The sequence below is a fragment of the Lissotriton vulgaris genome, chromosome 3_1, assembly GCF_964263255.1.
Source record: "Lissotriton vulgaris chromosome 3_1, aLisVul1.2, whole genome shotgun sequence".
Taxonomy (NCBI): Eukaryota; Metazoa; Chordata; class Amphibia; order Caudata; family Salamandridae; genus Lissotriton; species Lissotriton vulgaris.
The window spans coordinates 1138330368-1138345053 of record NC_141689.1 but is presented as its reverse complement, the minus strand read 5'-3'; the positions used below and the strand labels follow the sequence as shown (position 1 = coordinate 1138345053).

The following is a 14686-nucleotide window of genomic DNA, read 5'->3' as shown; positions in this document are numbered from 1 at the left end:
CAGACAAAACAGAAGTCCTCATCTTAGGCACCTCCCCCTCCGCCTGGGATGACTCTTGGTGGCCAGAAGCCCTTGGAAAAGCCCCCATCCCGACGGACCACGCACGGAACCTGGGCGTCATCCTGGACTCCTCACTCTCGATGACCAGACAAGTCAACGCCGTCTCATCATCTTGCTTCAACATTCTTCGCATGCTCAAAAAAACATTTCGCTGGATCCCCACCGAAACTAGAAAAACGGTCACCCACGCACTGGTCACGAGCCGCCTGGACTACGGAAACACACTATACGCCGGTACCACCGCAAAACTCCAGAAAAAACTCCAACGCATCCAGAATGCTTCAGCCAGGCTCATACTAGACATCCCGCGTAAAGAACACATCTCTGGTCACCTGAAAAACCTCCACTGGCTCCCCGTAAATAAGAGGATTACTTTCCGCCTCCTAACCCACGCACACAAAGCACTTTACGATCTTGGGCCCGATTGCCTCAACACACGATTGTCCTTCTACACCCCCTCCCGTCAGCTGCGATCCTCCAACCAAGCCCTTGCCACGGTACCTTGCATCAACAAAACCACTATGGGAGGTAGATCCTTCTCCTACCTGGCAGCTAAAACCTGGAACTCACTTCCCACTCACCTTCGCCTTACTCAGAACCACCTAGCATTCAGAAAGCAACTTAAAACTTGGATATTCGACAAGTAATTCCCCACCCTCCTCCTAGCGCCTTGAGACCCTATGGGTATGTAGCGCGCTATATAAATTTCTTGACTTGACTTGACTTGACTCATAAGTTTATCTTTTAGTGATAGGGGGTGGCTGTTTCAGGCGGGGGGTCTAAAGGGGCTAGGAGCCCACATGGATATGCCCTCCTCCGCTCTTCTTTTTCCTACCTTTGGGGTTTTAGTTGTTAGGGGCAACAGGCACGCTGCTAGTGGGGTCAGGCTGTAGCCATTTGCAGGGGTGCAGGGTGGGGGGGCTGAAGGTTTTTTTTTTTGCCTTTTTTATTTTCTATGGCCTTCCTTCTTTCTCTTTCTTTCTTGTAGGGTCAGTATAGCTACGAATCATTCGGATTCTTATCGTATGCTTGTACTTCGTGCTTTTGCTTTTATGATATTTTGATTTATGGGCGGGCAGGCCTCGAGTATTGGCGCAACATGGAAATGTATATTGTGTGTTCTTTTGTATCGACCTATATGCTCTGGCGCCAAATCTCCATTATAGTGGTCATTACATGTATATCCTGTTTTTTACCCTGCCCCCCGCTTCTCCTGTTTGATTGTATGGCACCTGATCCTCTCTTATATAATATAAAATGAAACCTCTGTCTTATCCTGAAATCCAGCTATGCGTTCCGATACAAGCTTTACTCTGAATCGCTGCCGGACCTTTGGGTTGTCGGCTGATGAGCTGTGTCGTATTGTGATATCAACAAATTTTAATTTGGCTAGCGGCCGGCCCCCGCGTTGTAGGCCCATGCTTGTTTTTCTACTGAATGCTAAAATAAAGGTTTTCAACAACAACAAAAAAATGTTGGTCGCGCGGGAGTGGTTATTCTAGCCAGCACTTCTTGCCACAAACTAATTCTATTCAGACTGAAGAAGTGTCTTAACTCCCGAAATCCCAAATTCTCCCAGTTCAATATTCGGCTGTTACTAATTTGGAGGCCCAGACAAAAACACTCTCGTAGGCTTAAAAACTGGGAAGCTGAAGAACTAAGATTTTTCTTAAAAAAGGACTGTAATCTGGATAGATGTTCTTTCAAGGTCTTGTATCTCGTCGAGTTTTGCAATCTTTAAAAATACCTGGGTTTGAGAATCGGACCCTTGTAGCATTTTTACTAAGAAGAAGCTATCTCGATTGTTTTTTGAACCTATCAGACCTGCCACTAAATCAAGAAAGGCTGCCTCATAGTATGTTTTTAAGTGTGGAAGAGCAAGTCCCCCCTGCTCAACTGGAAGTTGAATCATGGATAGCTTTACCCTTGGGGTTTTCCCCCCCAATCAAAACTTCTGATGATAGATTCGATGTCTTTAAAAAAAATGGAATTCAGTTCAATAGGAACATTACAAAACAAGAATATTAATAAAGGTAAAATTGACATCTTGATCAGAGATACCCTACCAATCAAGGTGAGAGGGATTAGAAGCCTTTAGGAGAGAAGATTCTTGATTTTATTCTTCATTCTCACATAGTTAAGGAGATAGAGCTGATGATAATCGCAGGTCACATATATGCCTAGATATCTAATAGGGTCTCGGCTTGCAGCCTGGACACGCAGACACAATAGGAGATGGCTGAGACTGGTGTTTAAAGCAAGAAACTCAGTTTTTTTAGCATTTATTTTGTAACCTCCTATTTGTTCATATGCTTTGAATTCTTTTAATATGATTTCTATATTCTCATTGTTTTGCTTTACTTAGAGGATAATATCATCCGCGAAGAGCTTAAGCTTCCCCATCCCGGAGATAGGGGGGAGAATGTCGGGGTTGTTTCTAATTTTAATAACCAAGGGTTCAATAAAAAAAGTAAAAAGAAGAGGAGATAAAGGGAAGCCCTGCCTGGTCCCGCGATTAACTTGGATTGAACCGGCCTTTTCCGAGTTTATTATAATATGTGCTGAAGCACCTTTATAGATGTTCTGCAGCATCTTAATCACTTGTTCTGGGAACCCGAATTTGGTAAGAGAATAGAACAGGGTTGCCCAATTAACTGGGTCGAACGCTTTTTCCGCGTCGACCATTAAAATATAGGCAGGGGTTGAATTAACATTAAAATAGTCTAGTGCCTGAATTAAGAATTCGGTGTTAGAAGCCATAACTCGGCCTGCTATGAATCCTGACTGATCGTTATGTATGACTTCTTGCGCCGCATACATAAAACGATGGGCCCAGATTTTCATTAGGATTTTGTAGTCAGAATTCAGAAGGCTAATCGGCCTATAAGAATTAATATCTTCTGGACTTTTGTCTTTTTTAACAAAAGATATTATTGTTGCTTCTTTAAAGGACGCGGGTACCACTCCTCCTAGCTTGATGTAATTAAATAGATTCATTAGGGGGGTTACTAATTCTTTTATGAAGATTTTATAAAATTCGATTGGGAACCCGTCCTGCCCACAGGTTTTCGCCCCTGGTGTTGCCTTAATAGCATCTGCCATTTCCTCTGTATTAATTTCAAGCCCAAGTTGTAAAACCCGATTGGGCGTAATCTTTGGAATATCTAAGTTCATAAAATAGTCCTGTATCGGACCTTCCCCTACTTAATATTCAGTGGTGTATATGCGACTAAAATGCTCCAGAAAAGCCCTTTGGATCAGACTGTTATCTACTATCTCTTGGCGATTTAACGGGTCTCTTATTTTGACTATCGCAGCAGACTCTTGTTTTTTTCTTACAGAGTTCGCCAAGAGCTTTCCTACCAATTGGCTATCCTTGTATATCCTTTGTTGGAAGGTTCTAGAACTGTTGATCTCTTCCAGTACAAAGAAGTCCATTAACTCTGCCTTTGCTTGCTCCAGGTGATTCGGGCGAAGGAGGAACTGTAGAACATATTCTTTATCTACAGCCTTTTGGAGCATAGATATCCTTTGTCTCCTCTTTTTAGCCTGGGCAGATGTAAAAGATACTATCTGACCGCGTGCTGCCGCCTTAAATCCCTCCCAAACCGAGAATGGTTCTGCCGTGTCATTGTTGATTTTAAAGTATTCCGAGATCCTTTCTCCAAAACCAACCACCCAGTCATGGTTCCGGAGCAGGATACGGTCCAGCTGCCACCTGGACTGGTCCCTGCCCCCACCTACTAAATTAACTTCCAGATCTATCTTCCCATGATCGGAAAAGGGATTACATCCAATAGATGAACTTAAAATCTGAATCGATCTAGATATCAAAAAGTAATCGATTCTTGATGCCGTCTGGAAGCGGTGTGAATAACAGGTGAAGGATGCCCCTTCTAGGTTTACTGCGTGCCATGGATCTATAAGTTGGTATTCTAGGATAAAGGCGCCCACAACTTTTTTAGTATTAGGTTTTAGTTGTTTCTTATTTTTATTAGAGGTGTCTTTTTTTAAGTCTTGAATGTAGTTGAAATCTCCTCCCATGATAATCTGTCCAGAAGCCCCCCTGAGAAGATCGTTGATTTCTAAAATACTAGACACCTCGTCAGATATTTGCCCATAGTAGTTTACAAAATTCATTGCTTTCCCTTGAGTTTTAGTTGCAACCCATAACCATCTCCCCTTAGGATCCCTTCTTATTTTTAGAATTTCCCAGGATAGTCTCCTAGAAAAGTAAATTGCAACGCCTCTCTGGGCTACCCCAGCTGAAGCGAAAAACACATGAGAGAAATATTTCGGGATTAATAAATTGGGTGTGTTAGTTTTTAGGTGGGTCCCTTGGAGAAATATCACGTGGGGATTCTGAGAGACTGCCCATTTTATGAGGGCACCATATTTTTGTTTATTTAAAACACCATTGGCATTAACTGATAGGATACTACATTTGTTCATTTCCATATTAAAATTCTCACATCTTTAAGTCCTTCATTCAAAATTTGATACACACCCTGCCTACAACTTCTGCTCTTTTTTACTGCTTTCACCCCAACCCCCCCTCTCCCTCCCCGGGTGAACCCCCACCCTCCCCAGAAATGTGGCACCTTCCATTCCTCCCACGCTGACCACATTCCCCCCCCCCCCCCCTCTGCTGACCTGGGTGTCTTCTTGTTACACCCTGAGTGACCCTATAAGCCCGGTGCCCCCCTTCGACAGACAAGAAAATGTATCCTATTCTATTCCAATACCGAAAAAAATAGACTAATTTACACTTTTCCACAAGCTCAATCATTATTATTCAGCGACCATATACTAATTACTCAGACATTCATCTCTGAAGTAATCTCCTTTAGGAAAGACTGAGCTTCTTCAAGGTCGGAAAACATATAGAACTTTCCCTTCACAAGTACTTTTAACTTAGACTGCTGAGCGATTGAGGCTTGAGCGCCGTTCATTTTAAACAGGTGGGGAATTTTAACAAATTCTTTCCTGCGGCGTGCTGCTGTAGCGGTCATGTCGGAAAAAATTCTGCATTTAATTGTCTCAGTAACAGAAAATTGCCTTTGAGAAATGCCTTAAATAGAATCTCTTCCTTAATCCTGTAATCAGCGAAGTTCATCAGTATATTTCTAGGAAAAGTTGAGTTTGCGAACCTCTGTGACCGGGACCCGATGAGCTCTCATAATGGACAGGTCTCCCTCAAACTCTGGTAGTACTTTTCGATGAATAAAGGAGTTGACCCACTGGAGTGTATTTGAGCCTTCCAGTCCTTCACGTACCCCCACTATCTTAAGATTGGATCTTCCAAAGTGGTTCTCAAGCTCCTCGAGCTTGTTTTCAAGTTTACTTTCCAGGAGGCTCTTTTTACTTGCAGTCTTTTCGGCTTCTATTCTTGCTTGGTTGATGTGATCTTCAAGAGCCGATATTCTTTCCTCCACCTCGTTCAATCTGGTAGGGAGTCCTTGCATCGATTCTTCAAATTTCTCCAGTCTAGAATGTAGAGCGGCTATCTCGACTTGCTGATTTGACTTTATCTCACGAATCTCATCCAGAATTGAGTTTAACATCTCGCGAATGTCCATTTGATAGCTCATTTCCTTTTCGGAGCTGCCACTTTTCCCCTTTTGAGGAAGCTGGGTCGCAGATGCTGAGATTGCTGGTGTTAAGCCCCTTAAGTCCCCTTCTTGAGGCATTCCGACAGGTGGACGAGAGGGAGATTAAAAAGCTACAGCAGATGATGAACTCTGCTCGGATAAAGTCTCTATGCTAGGATCTTCACTGATCATGATCGGACTTGCTTCCGTTTCAGATACAGCACCACTTGGTTGAAGCCTTTCTATCGCCGCAGATCCACTTGACATAGACGGTGAGGGAGCTACTAATACAGTTTGTGATACAGTCTCAGGCAATTGTGCGAGGGAGTCATTCACTACCAATGTTACTGGGGATGAGTTTCAGTTTCCGTTTCCGGGTTCTTTTCGAGCGGGGCTGCTGATATTTGGGGAGTGCGCGCGGTCTTTTTTTCAAATAAGGGAAAGTCTCTTATCTCCTTCACTCTGTTCATACTTTTCTCGCCTGAAGATGACTCAACCCCCACAACATTTTTTGGTGATGCTGGGGTATTTTCCGTCGCATCTTTCGTGTGACTTCCTCCCACATATTTTTCTCCTACTTCTCCTAGTTCTCCTACCCTTCCGTTTGGAGCAGAGGTTAGAGTGGTGTGGAGTTCATCTTCAGAGCTTTCAACTGTAGAATCCTTCCCCAAAACGGGCGAAACAGAGCTTCCTTCTCCTTTTTTAGCCTTCTCCCTTGCTTTAGCAGCTAACCGTGCAGCTTTTCTGGCTAGGGCTAAGCGTTTTTTGCTTTTGAGACGGGCAGTTAACTCCATTTTAGCGGTTTTATTTACATCCTCACTGTCTTCACTGTCTTTCAGTTGCCTCCCCATGTCACCCCGCGGAGTTCAGAATGTTATCAAGTTCACAGGGCAGAAAAGCGAATAGCGATAGCAAACAGTCTTCATGTCACTTTTTAGCTCCCCCTCGCCTCACCTTTACTTGCAGAATGAGTGCTGGGTAGAATGCTGGACAGCCTGCCTCTCCGCTGACCAGTACCTTCCTTCTGGAAACGGCTTAGGAGTAGGTCTACTGTTGCGTGTTCTGGCAGCTACAAGCAACGAATCCTGACAGAAGGAAAATGCCAGAGCAGCGCCTCACGGGCAGCCAGGGGCGAGGTGAGGGGGGAGCTCGCACGGAGAAAAGACAACCAATAAAATCCTCTCTCTGCCACAAACTGCAAACACTCCGGGGGAGCTCCGAATGACAGGGGCAACAACTTAATTCAGCTCGCGGCTCATTTCTTTGCAGCTCCACTCCGTTGAACGCCATTACCATCATTACCGCCATTACCGCAAAGATTCGCGCTGCCGGGGGTGGGCGGGGCCAAGAGTCGTGACGGCTATCCGGAGGCGTGGAGCTCCGGAGCCATTCCTCGTGTATTCTCGTGTATATGAAACTTGTGTGGAGTGCTTTTGTGGTGTCATCATAGGGTAACTGGGAGCGTGGTTGCAAATACTTTACACCATTGCCTTGAAGATAAGCCTGGCTGCTTGTGCCAAGTTGCCAAGGGGGTGAGCAGGGGTTATCTGAGAAGGTGTCCTTCCTTTCCCTGACATGGAGTGAGGGTCCCTACTTGTCCTAAGGTACCTACCTCAGCGAACCAGGGATCCCGGTTCTAACAATAACTAATGGGAGAGACATAGGTAACATTGCCTCTCCTCCCTATGCAAAATGTTAACAAAAACTGCCCTCCTGCCACCTATGGCATTATGTCTACATTTATGATGTATTTTTAGTTCTGATTGGTTTGAGACCCAAATGTGCAGGCTTAAATTCAAACAGCAAAAATCTAATTTTAATCAGCCTTTTTAACAATAGACGAAATACAGCCACAAACAAGTGACACAATCCCACCATTTCTGTTGTCAATCAAAAAAACTCAGATTGCAATAAAAGAAAGTTCTGACACAAGAAAAAGTTATAGTGCATTATAATGCATTGGATTCTGTAATCCCTGTATAAACAGCAGTCACTACTTTTTTTATCATCTGCGACTTGTGACGCAGCAAGTTGAAAAGATGTCAGATATTGACTATGATAATGTTATTACAGTCGAGTTCTGACATCAAAATGCCTACTGCCAGAGCCAGCAGCCGAAATAAAAATCTGGTCAGATTAAAGAGCATAATTAAAACAGCTATTTAACCCCTTCACTGCGGGGGTTTTTCACCTCCTGTGCGGGGGGAGAGGGGTTGCGCGCGGCGCCGCCATGCTGGTGGCGAGCTCAGATCGTCATGAGGCACAGCGGAGCAGCACTCATGACGAGCGGAGCTCGTCACAACCACACCCGTTTTTCGAACGTTCAGCACAGCGGGGAAATTCTATCCGCGTGCGAACGTTCCAACAACCGTGATGAGCTCAGCTCGTCATGAGTGCAGCTCAACCGGGCCGCTCGTCATTAGCATGCAACGGGTTAAAACACCAAACAGAACATTGCTTTTCTTTCTTCTGCACTATTTTAATAGCTTACAATAGAAAGCAGAGGGAATATGTTTATTTTTTTCCACTCCTTAGATACAGAAAAGCTAGAATCATTCTGCATGTTACTACATGTTCCCAACTACAGCAGCTTTTTTCTTTACACTGACAAGTATCTAAAAAGTGTTTGTGTTTAATTTTGCATTAGATGCTTTCTTTTTATTCTTAATGTTTGCAAACATGCTCGCTCTTTCATATGAAAGAGCTACGCACCAACGTTTTAAGTGGTTTGTGGTAAAGGTGATAGTGTGACCATGTATCATATGGGATAAAGTACCTCCTGGTGTACATGATAAGGATATTGCAAGTCAAAGAGGAGTTTCATAACCTTATAAAAGAACTCTGCCTTTGGCCTCATTCCCCTCTATATGGTTATGGAACTGCTCAGTGACTTGCAATATTCTTATAATGTACAGCAAGGAGTACTTAATCCTTTATCCTTTATATAATTATGATCAACTCTACAAATCACTCCTCAGATAAGGTGCTGAAGAAGTTTAATCCTGAGTCAAAGTAACATTCTAAAGTGAAGCACACAACTTCTTGACAGACCACCCCGGTTAAAAATCAAATGGCATAGGAAAACTGAAAATGTACTCCCAGCAACATACCGCAAACCAAAAACATTTCATCAAAACATCCTAAAATAGCTTTCACCCAGTTATACAAAGTAAAACTGGAATGCCAGTCCAGACTCCAACAGTACACATCAAAATATTTGTGCAATTATATTTTCTTGCAGCCAATAAAACCTCAACCCACTGTCCACCGTGTTACAGTGCAGAAAGGTATTTGAGACCATGAGGAGTTTGGAGGTATCTTCTCCCTCCCTTGAGCAATTAGTAGACACTGTTTCAAGACCACTAGTGCCCTTATGATTGGAGCAGCCGTTGGGCTAGGACTCCACAGGTAAGAGCCAGGCACTTCCCCCTTGCGTTGGTTTCTTAACATAAGGGTCACAGCTACCCAAGTTCCACTTTTCCTACTCATGGATTAGGGAGACTGTTCTCCAAAGGAGTATGCAGGTTCTGTTCTTTTGGTCCAGTTTCTTCCAAGTCTTTTGAAGTACATTAGAATCTGGATGCCTAGAACTGCTGGACGGTGGTTGGAAGACCATCACATTTCCCCTGTTGAGATATTAGGGTCCAAAGTGTGTGCCACTATGGCAATGTGTAACTACAGCAAATGTGACTACACAGTGATTGTGTTCAGAATGAGTTTGGAGAGGTAGTACTTTCTCTCCTGTGAAAAACCAGAGGATCTGGTTGACCAGTGAAACACCCAAGTCCCATCCCATGTAAACTGCAGTGACAACTAACACCTGCCATGGTATATAAATTGTGGTGCTATTGTAAGATCCTGCTGTCATTTTTTTGCCTCTCACAAGTTTGTTTGCTTCATTGTGAACAAAGTGTAGGCATGGGGGGGACTAGTCACACAGGTAAACTTAAACATGTACATTTTCTCATGTGTAAATGTGCTCTTAACTTTGGAGTAATGTTTGGCTATTCACCATTTCTTAGGGTAAAGATACTCCAAGTATAGACTTACATGCCCCCCACAGCCCACATAACCAATGTAAAGTTACTACTAGTAACTTTACACACATAGACATATGACTCCACCATCGTGAACAGGGGAAAGTAAAAAAAGCCTATTAAATGTTAAAGACAATTAGTAAACATATTTTAAAGTTAAATATTAATCTAAAATACGTTTATTTTTTTTTTAAAGCTAGAACAAATACACCAAATTTTTAGAGAACTATTATCTTACAGGTGCATTTTTAAAAATAATACTTTTTAAAAATATTTAACTTAAAAACATAAGGAATTGGGGGACACATAGTATGTCTTCCCATTAACCTAGAACAAAAGGACCTTTGAATGAAAAGAAGTACTAGTTCACATATTTTATAACCTAATTGTCTTCCCTTCTTTTTTCTTTTTTTCCCCAATTCCTTATGTTTTCATTGTGATGTCAGTTTTGTAAATATTGCTACCTCAGGTTTACAGTATCTCTGTCCTGATGATGATCCCAGTTATCCCTTGAACGGGATCGAAATGTCGTCGACCTCTAAAAACATTGTGCACACAATTATTCTTACTTCCTTGTGTCACGTTTGTTACTGCATATTATGCTTGTCGCATCATGTATAACTATGAACAAGCAATTTCTCTGTTTCGCCTGATTGTTTTGAACTTCTTTTTGGTTTCTTTATGATTTTGTTTAAATTGTCACCTTGTCACACTAGTTCTATGTACTGTTTTGGACACAGGATTGTATCCTACTGAACATTGCTACTGTCCTATGACAGATAATTCAGTTTATTTGCATTAAATTTTCTATCCGGCTGGATAGATCGTATAGAATTGACTGCGTGCTATATTTACTGTTTGTTTGGAATCATTTGCTTTAACAAGGACCGCTGTTTTTTGTAATTATCTGATACCCTAGGTCCTTGCTTACCTTTAGGGTCCCCTTGTCTTTCTCTAAACATCAATTATTTTCTATGGAATGGTGTAGTAGTTCCAGTGGTTGGTCATGGGTAGTGCTAGGTTTACTCCAGGACTGAGACAGGTGGGCGGAACTTGGGGAATTTCACTCTGCAGAATTCCACGGAATGTAGTAGTTTTAGAAGTGCCGTTTGTGAATAGCAATGGGTTTACTCTTTAGTGGGTAGGTGGGTGTATCTCCCTTAACCCCTTTGTGCCCTCCTAAAACTCCTCCTTACTCCTTCCTAAACCCCTCTCATTTAGTATTAAGCATTCCTCAATTTTCAGCCATTCCCCTGTCTCTCTCATATTTACTACAAAGATGTAGTCTTACAAGTGGAGAAATCTACGCAATTGGGTAGGAGTTCTCGACCTAAAAATGATAGGAAAGGCAGAGGTCTCTCTCCTCATGTTAATTTGCAAATAGCATATTCTAGTACGTGAGTAGTAGTACTACTAAACATACTACAAAGTGCAGTTTGTGAATAGGTCTCTGGGTCTCACAGATATATGAAGCTAAAAATACAGGCTCAATAAGGCTCCAGTGCCAACATTCCCACATCTACTGATACTCCCATAATATATATAAGCAGTCTGCTATATTAATAGTAAGGATAATATCCTCTCTGAACCATTTGTAGGATTGATGTTTCTAGTGCCCCTTTGGTAGGAAGCGAACAACTTCCAGCCCCCCTCGGGAGTTAACTCCTTGGGGCAAGAAACGCCTTCCTTGGGGAGAGGATGTAGCCTTACGGCTAGAGCAGTAGATCTAAAAGCTGGGGAACCGGGTTCGCAACAACGCTCAACACCCTGTGATTCTGGGAAAATCACTTATGTCCCCGGGCCTAACAAAAAAAATGAATGTGTTCTTCTGTAACGAAACTGGTGCTCATGCAAAGCGCTCTGATACCCGATGTCTCGGGTCAAGTTCGCGCTATATAAAACTCTAAAAAAGAAGTACAAAGATCATCATCCCTTTGCAGAGTCACCAAGTGCTTTTAAGTCACATACTGGTGCTTCAAAAGTCCCATAAATTAAACTAATATCCCTCTGGAAAAAGTGTGAGCACCAATGATATTGCGATGATATTGTGCAAGAGCCTGAAAAGATCTGTCTTTCACAACTAAACAGTGACACGCATTGGCAAAGCCAATAGGGTTGGAGTTGGCTTCTAGCCTTTTGGCAATGTTTGCTTTGCTTTGTCGTGACTGTTATAAAATGTAATTATTTGGGGAGCTGGGACTGTGCCAATGTAAAAAAAAGCACTGGCAAAAGGCAAAAATAGTCAAAAAGTGCACACAGCCCTAGAAGTGCCTGGCTAAGAAACTCTTTTGTATGTGGATGTGCTCTTTGGGCAGAATACCATCACTCACAGTGAAGATAACCAATGGGTGAAGTTGGACTGACACCTATTGCCCATAGGCAGAAGAAATATAAGGATGACACAACTGACCATTAGATAGAGAACGTAGCCTGTAAGCCCCTGTATGTAATTTACATATATAATTTTAGTAAAATCTGAAGGTATTGGCTAACCCCAAAGTAAAAAAAAACAACTTTTAGTGAATGTAAAGATTTTGCAAGCCTCTCTAAAAATTCAACGTTCTATAATCGACAAAGTGAATGGAGTTCCCAAACTGAAGAATTGTAAGTTTTCGTTTCATATAAAAAATACATATACTGCTAGCCATCGGCCACTCACTCGGTTTTCCAATCAGAAGCGCTCCAGCCTCTTGTGTGGAACACAGGGCCACTCTGCCGTCGCTCAGCACCACAGCCACATGCCGCAGGCTGCAGCTCACCTGCCGAATACCACTGAACTGCAGGGGACACCAGCTCGGCTGGCATTCCCCAGCCGAATAGAACCACAGAGATGAGGGCAGATTGGGAAGCGCGCCCCCTGCCAGCGGCGCACCGCTCCCTGAAGGTCTCTTCTTACCCATGCCGAGGACCGCAATACCAAGTGCGCCCAACGCCTGCCGATTTTATACACACTCTTGCGGGACAGTTCAGTTTCGTTTCCGGAGACGGCGGTGACGACTCAGCCGTGAGGCAAACCCTGTCTCAGCATACCTAGGGCAGCAGCAGAAAGGAAACCGAAACCAGGGCCCCGAGATTGGAAATGAAAACTGGAGTCAGAGGATCGTAAAATGTGAATAAAAGGGAATTCACAATTCCATTTCAAAGCCCCATACCTGAAACCGGGCGCAGTCAGCACAGTGGTATTACGAACTTGAAAAGAGGCGCAGTTTTATTTAACAAGCATTTGTAATGCAAAAGGTCTCGCACTTGCGACACTTTAAGCTATTGACGTAAATGACAGTGCCTTTTATTGATCTGTTTTGATACTTAACACATAAATAAAAGGCATTCAGCCAGATTCATCAAGCGAAATGCGCTCGCAAAAGGGCCAGATTCTGAGAATCTGGCCCTTTGCGAGTGCAATTTTTGCATTTGGGATTCATCATCCCAAATGCAAAAATCGCTAATAAAGAATTCGCAAATTTGCAAGGATTAGCATTTAAGGAATCTCTATTAGAGATTCCTTAAATGCTATTCATGAAACATTTAAAAATTGCGATTTCGCAATTTAGGACCGCTATTTACCAGTCAAACCTCGTGGTAAATAGCGAAAACTTAGAAAAATGAATTTAAATGCATTTTTCTAAGTTGCATGTTACACACACACATGTCCTTTGGACATGTGTGTGCGCAACACCAATGTAGATTACATTTCAGGGGTGCTACAGCGTGTCCTTTGGACACCCCTGGCACCCTTGAAATCGCATCTTTATTTGCGATTAGCAATTTGCTAATCGCAAATAAGGAATGTGTAGGAATCGGAATTTATTTAGCGATTCCTTCATGAATCCCGTTTTGCAAGTCCTTAATAGCGATTCCTTAATAATCGCTATTAAGGACTCGCAAAACGGGACTATGATGAATCTAGCTGATTGTCATTTACAATGACAATAGCTCAAACTCTTGTAAATGCAAGACCTATTTAATTTCAAAGAATTGGCTGCCATTGTCCCGGGCTGCTTGAAAGTGAAAGCCCGCAAGGCGAGCTGAATGTTGCAGGAAAGCATAAACAGCCTGATTCATCAAGCGAAATTGCGCTCGCAAAGGGCCAGATTCTGAGAATCTGGCTCTTTGCGAGTGCAATTTTTGCATTTGGGATTTATCATCCCAAATGCAAAATTCGGTAATAAAGAATTCGAAAATTTGCGAGGATTAGCATTTAAGGAATCTCTATTAGAGATTCCTTAAATGCTATTCATGAAACATTTAAAAATTGCAAATTCGCAATTTTGGGCCGCTATTTACCGCGAGGTCAAACCTTGTGGTAAATAGCGAAAACCTTTGGACATGTGTGTGTGTAACATCTGTGTGCATTTACATTTCAGGGATGTTACAGAGTGTCCTTTGGACACCCTTGCACCCTTGAAATCGCAATCTCATTTGCGATTAGCTAATTGCTAATCGCAAATAAGGAATAACTCCCCATGCATTCCTATGGGCCTAAAGGCTTATTAGCTAATCGCAAATAAGGAACCTGTAGGAATCGCAAAAAATATTGCGATTCCTACATGAATCCCGTTTTGCGAGTCTGGAATAGCGATTCCTTATTAATCGCTATTTCAGACTCGCAAAACTTCACTATGATGAATCAGGCTGATAGTGCCTGCAGTAGGAGAAACTCAAACAAAATAGTGCTTACAGACTAAATAAGACATACTGTGTACCAACAAAGGCAAAAGGGTCAGTCCTAATGGGAGGTTACAAATGAAGACAAGGCGGTACTAAGGAGAGACTAACAAGCCTATTAACCTCTTCGCCCCAGGGCAAATTCCGCCACGATGCGAGGGGGGGGCGGGGTTGGGCTTGGCCCTCCCGTTCTCAGGACGGCTCCCGGCCATCATAAATCACAGTGGGCATGTGCTCATGACGGCCAGGAGCCGTCCGAACTCCGCCCACTGAATAATTCTCTCGTACAGGCAGGGAATTAATGCCGCGTGGGCAGAGCGGCAAAGTTCGCAC

The 14686-nt window shown here is 42.9% G+C and overlaps 1 protein-coding gene across 1 annotated transcript in view; it reads right to left on the bottom strand.

The window, feature by feature from the left end:
- The window catches only part of LOC147727569 (E3 ISG15--protein ligase HERC5-like), a 479269-nt gene extending 466575 nt beyond the window's left edge, over positions 1 to 12694 (bottom strand). Inside the window, exon 1 of the mRNA XM_086963137.1 lies at positions 12348 to 12694. Within this exon, the coding sequence (XP_086819263.1) occupies positions 12348 to 12588 (241 nt within the window). The 5' untranslated portion in view covers positions 12589 to 12694. The remainder of the gene's footprint in view (positions 1 to 12347) is intronic.
- Positions 12695 to 14686: the final 1992 nt, after the last annotated feature.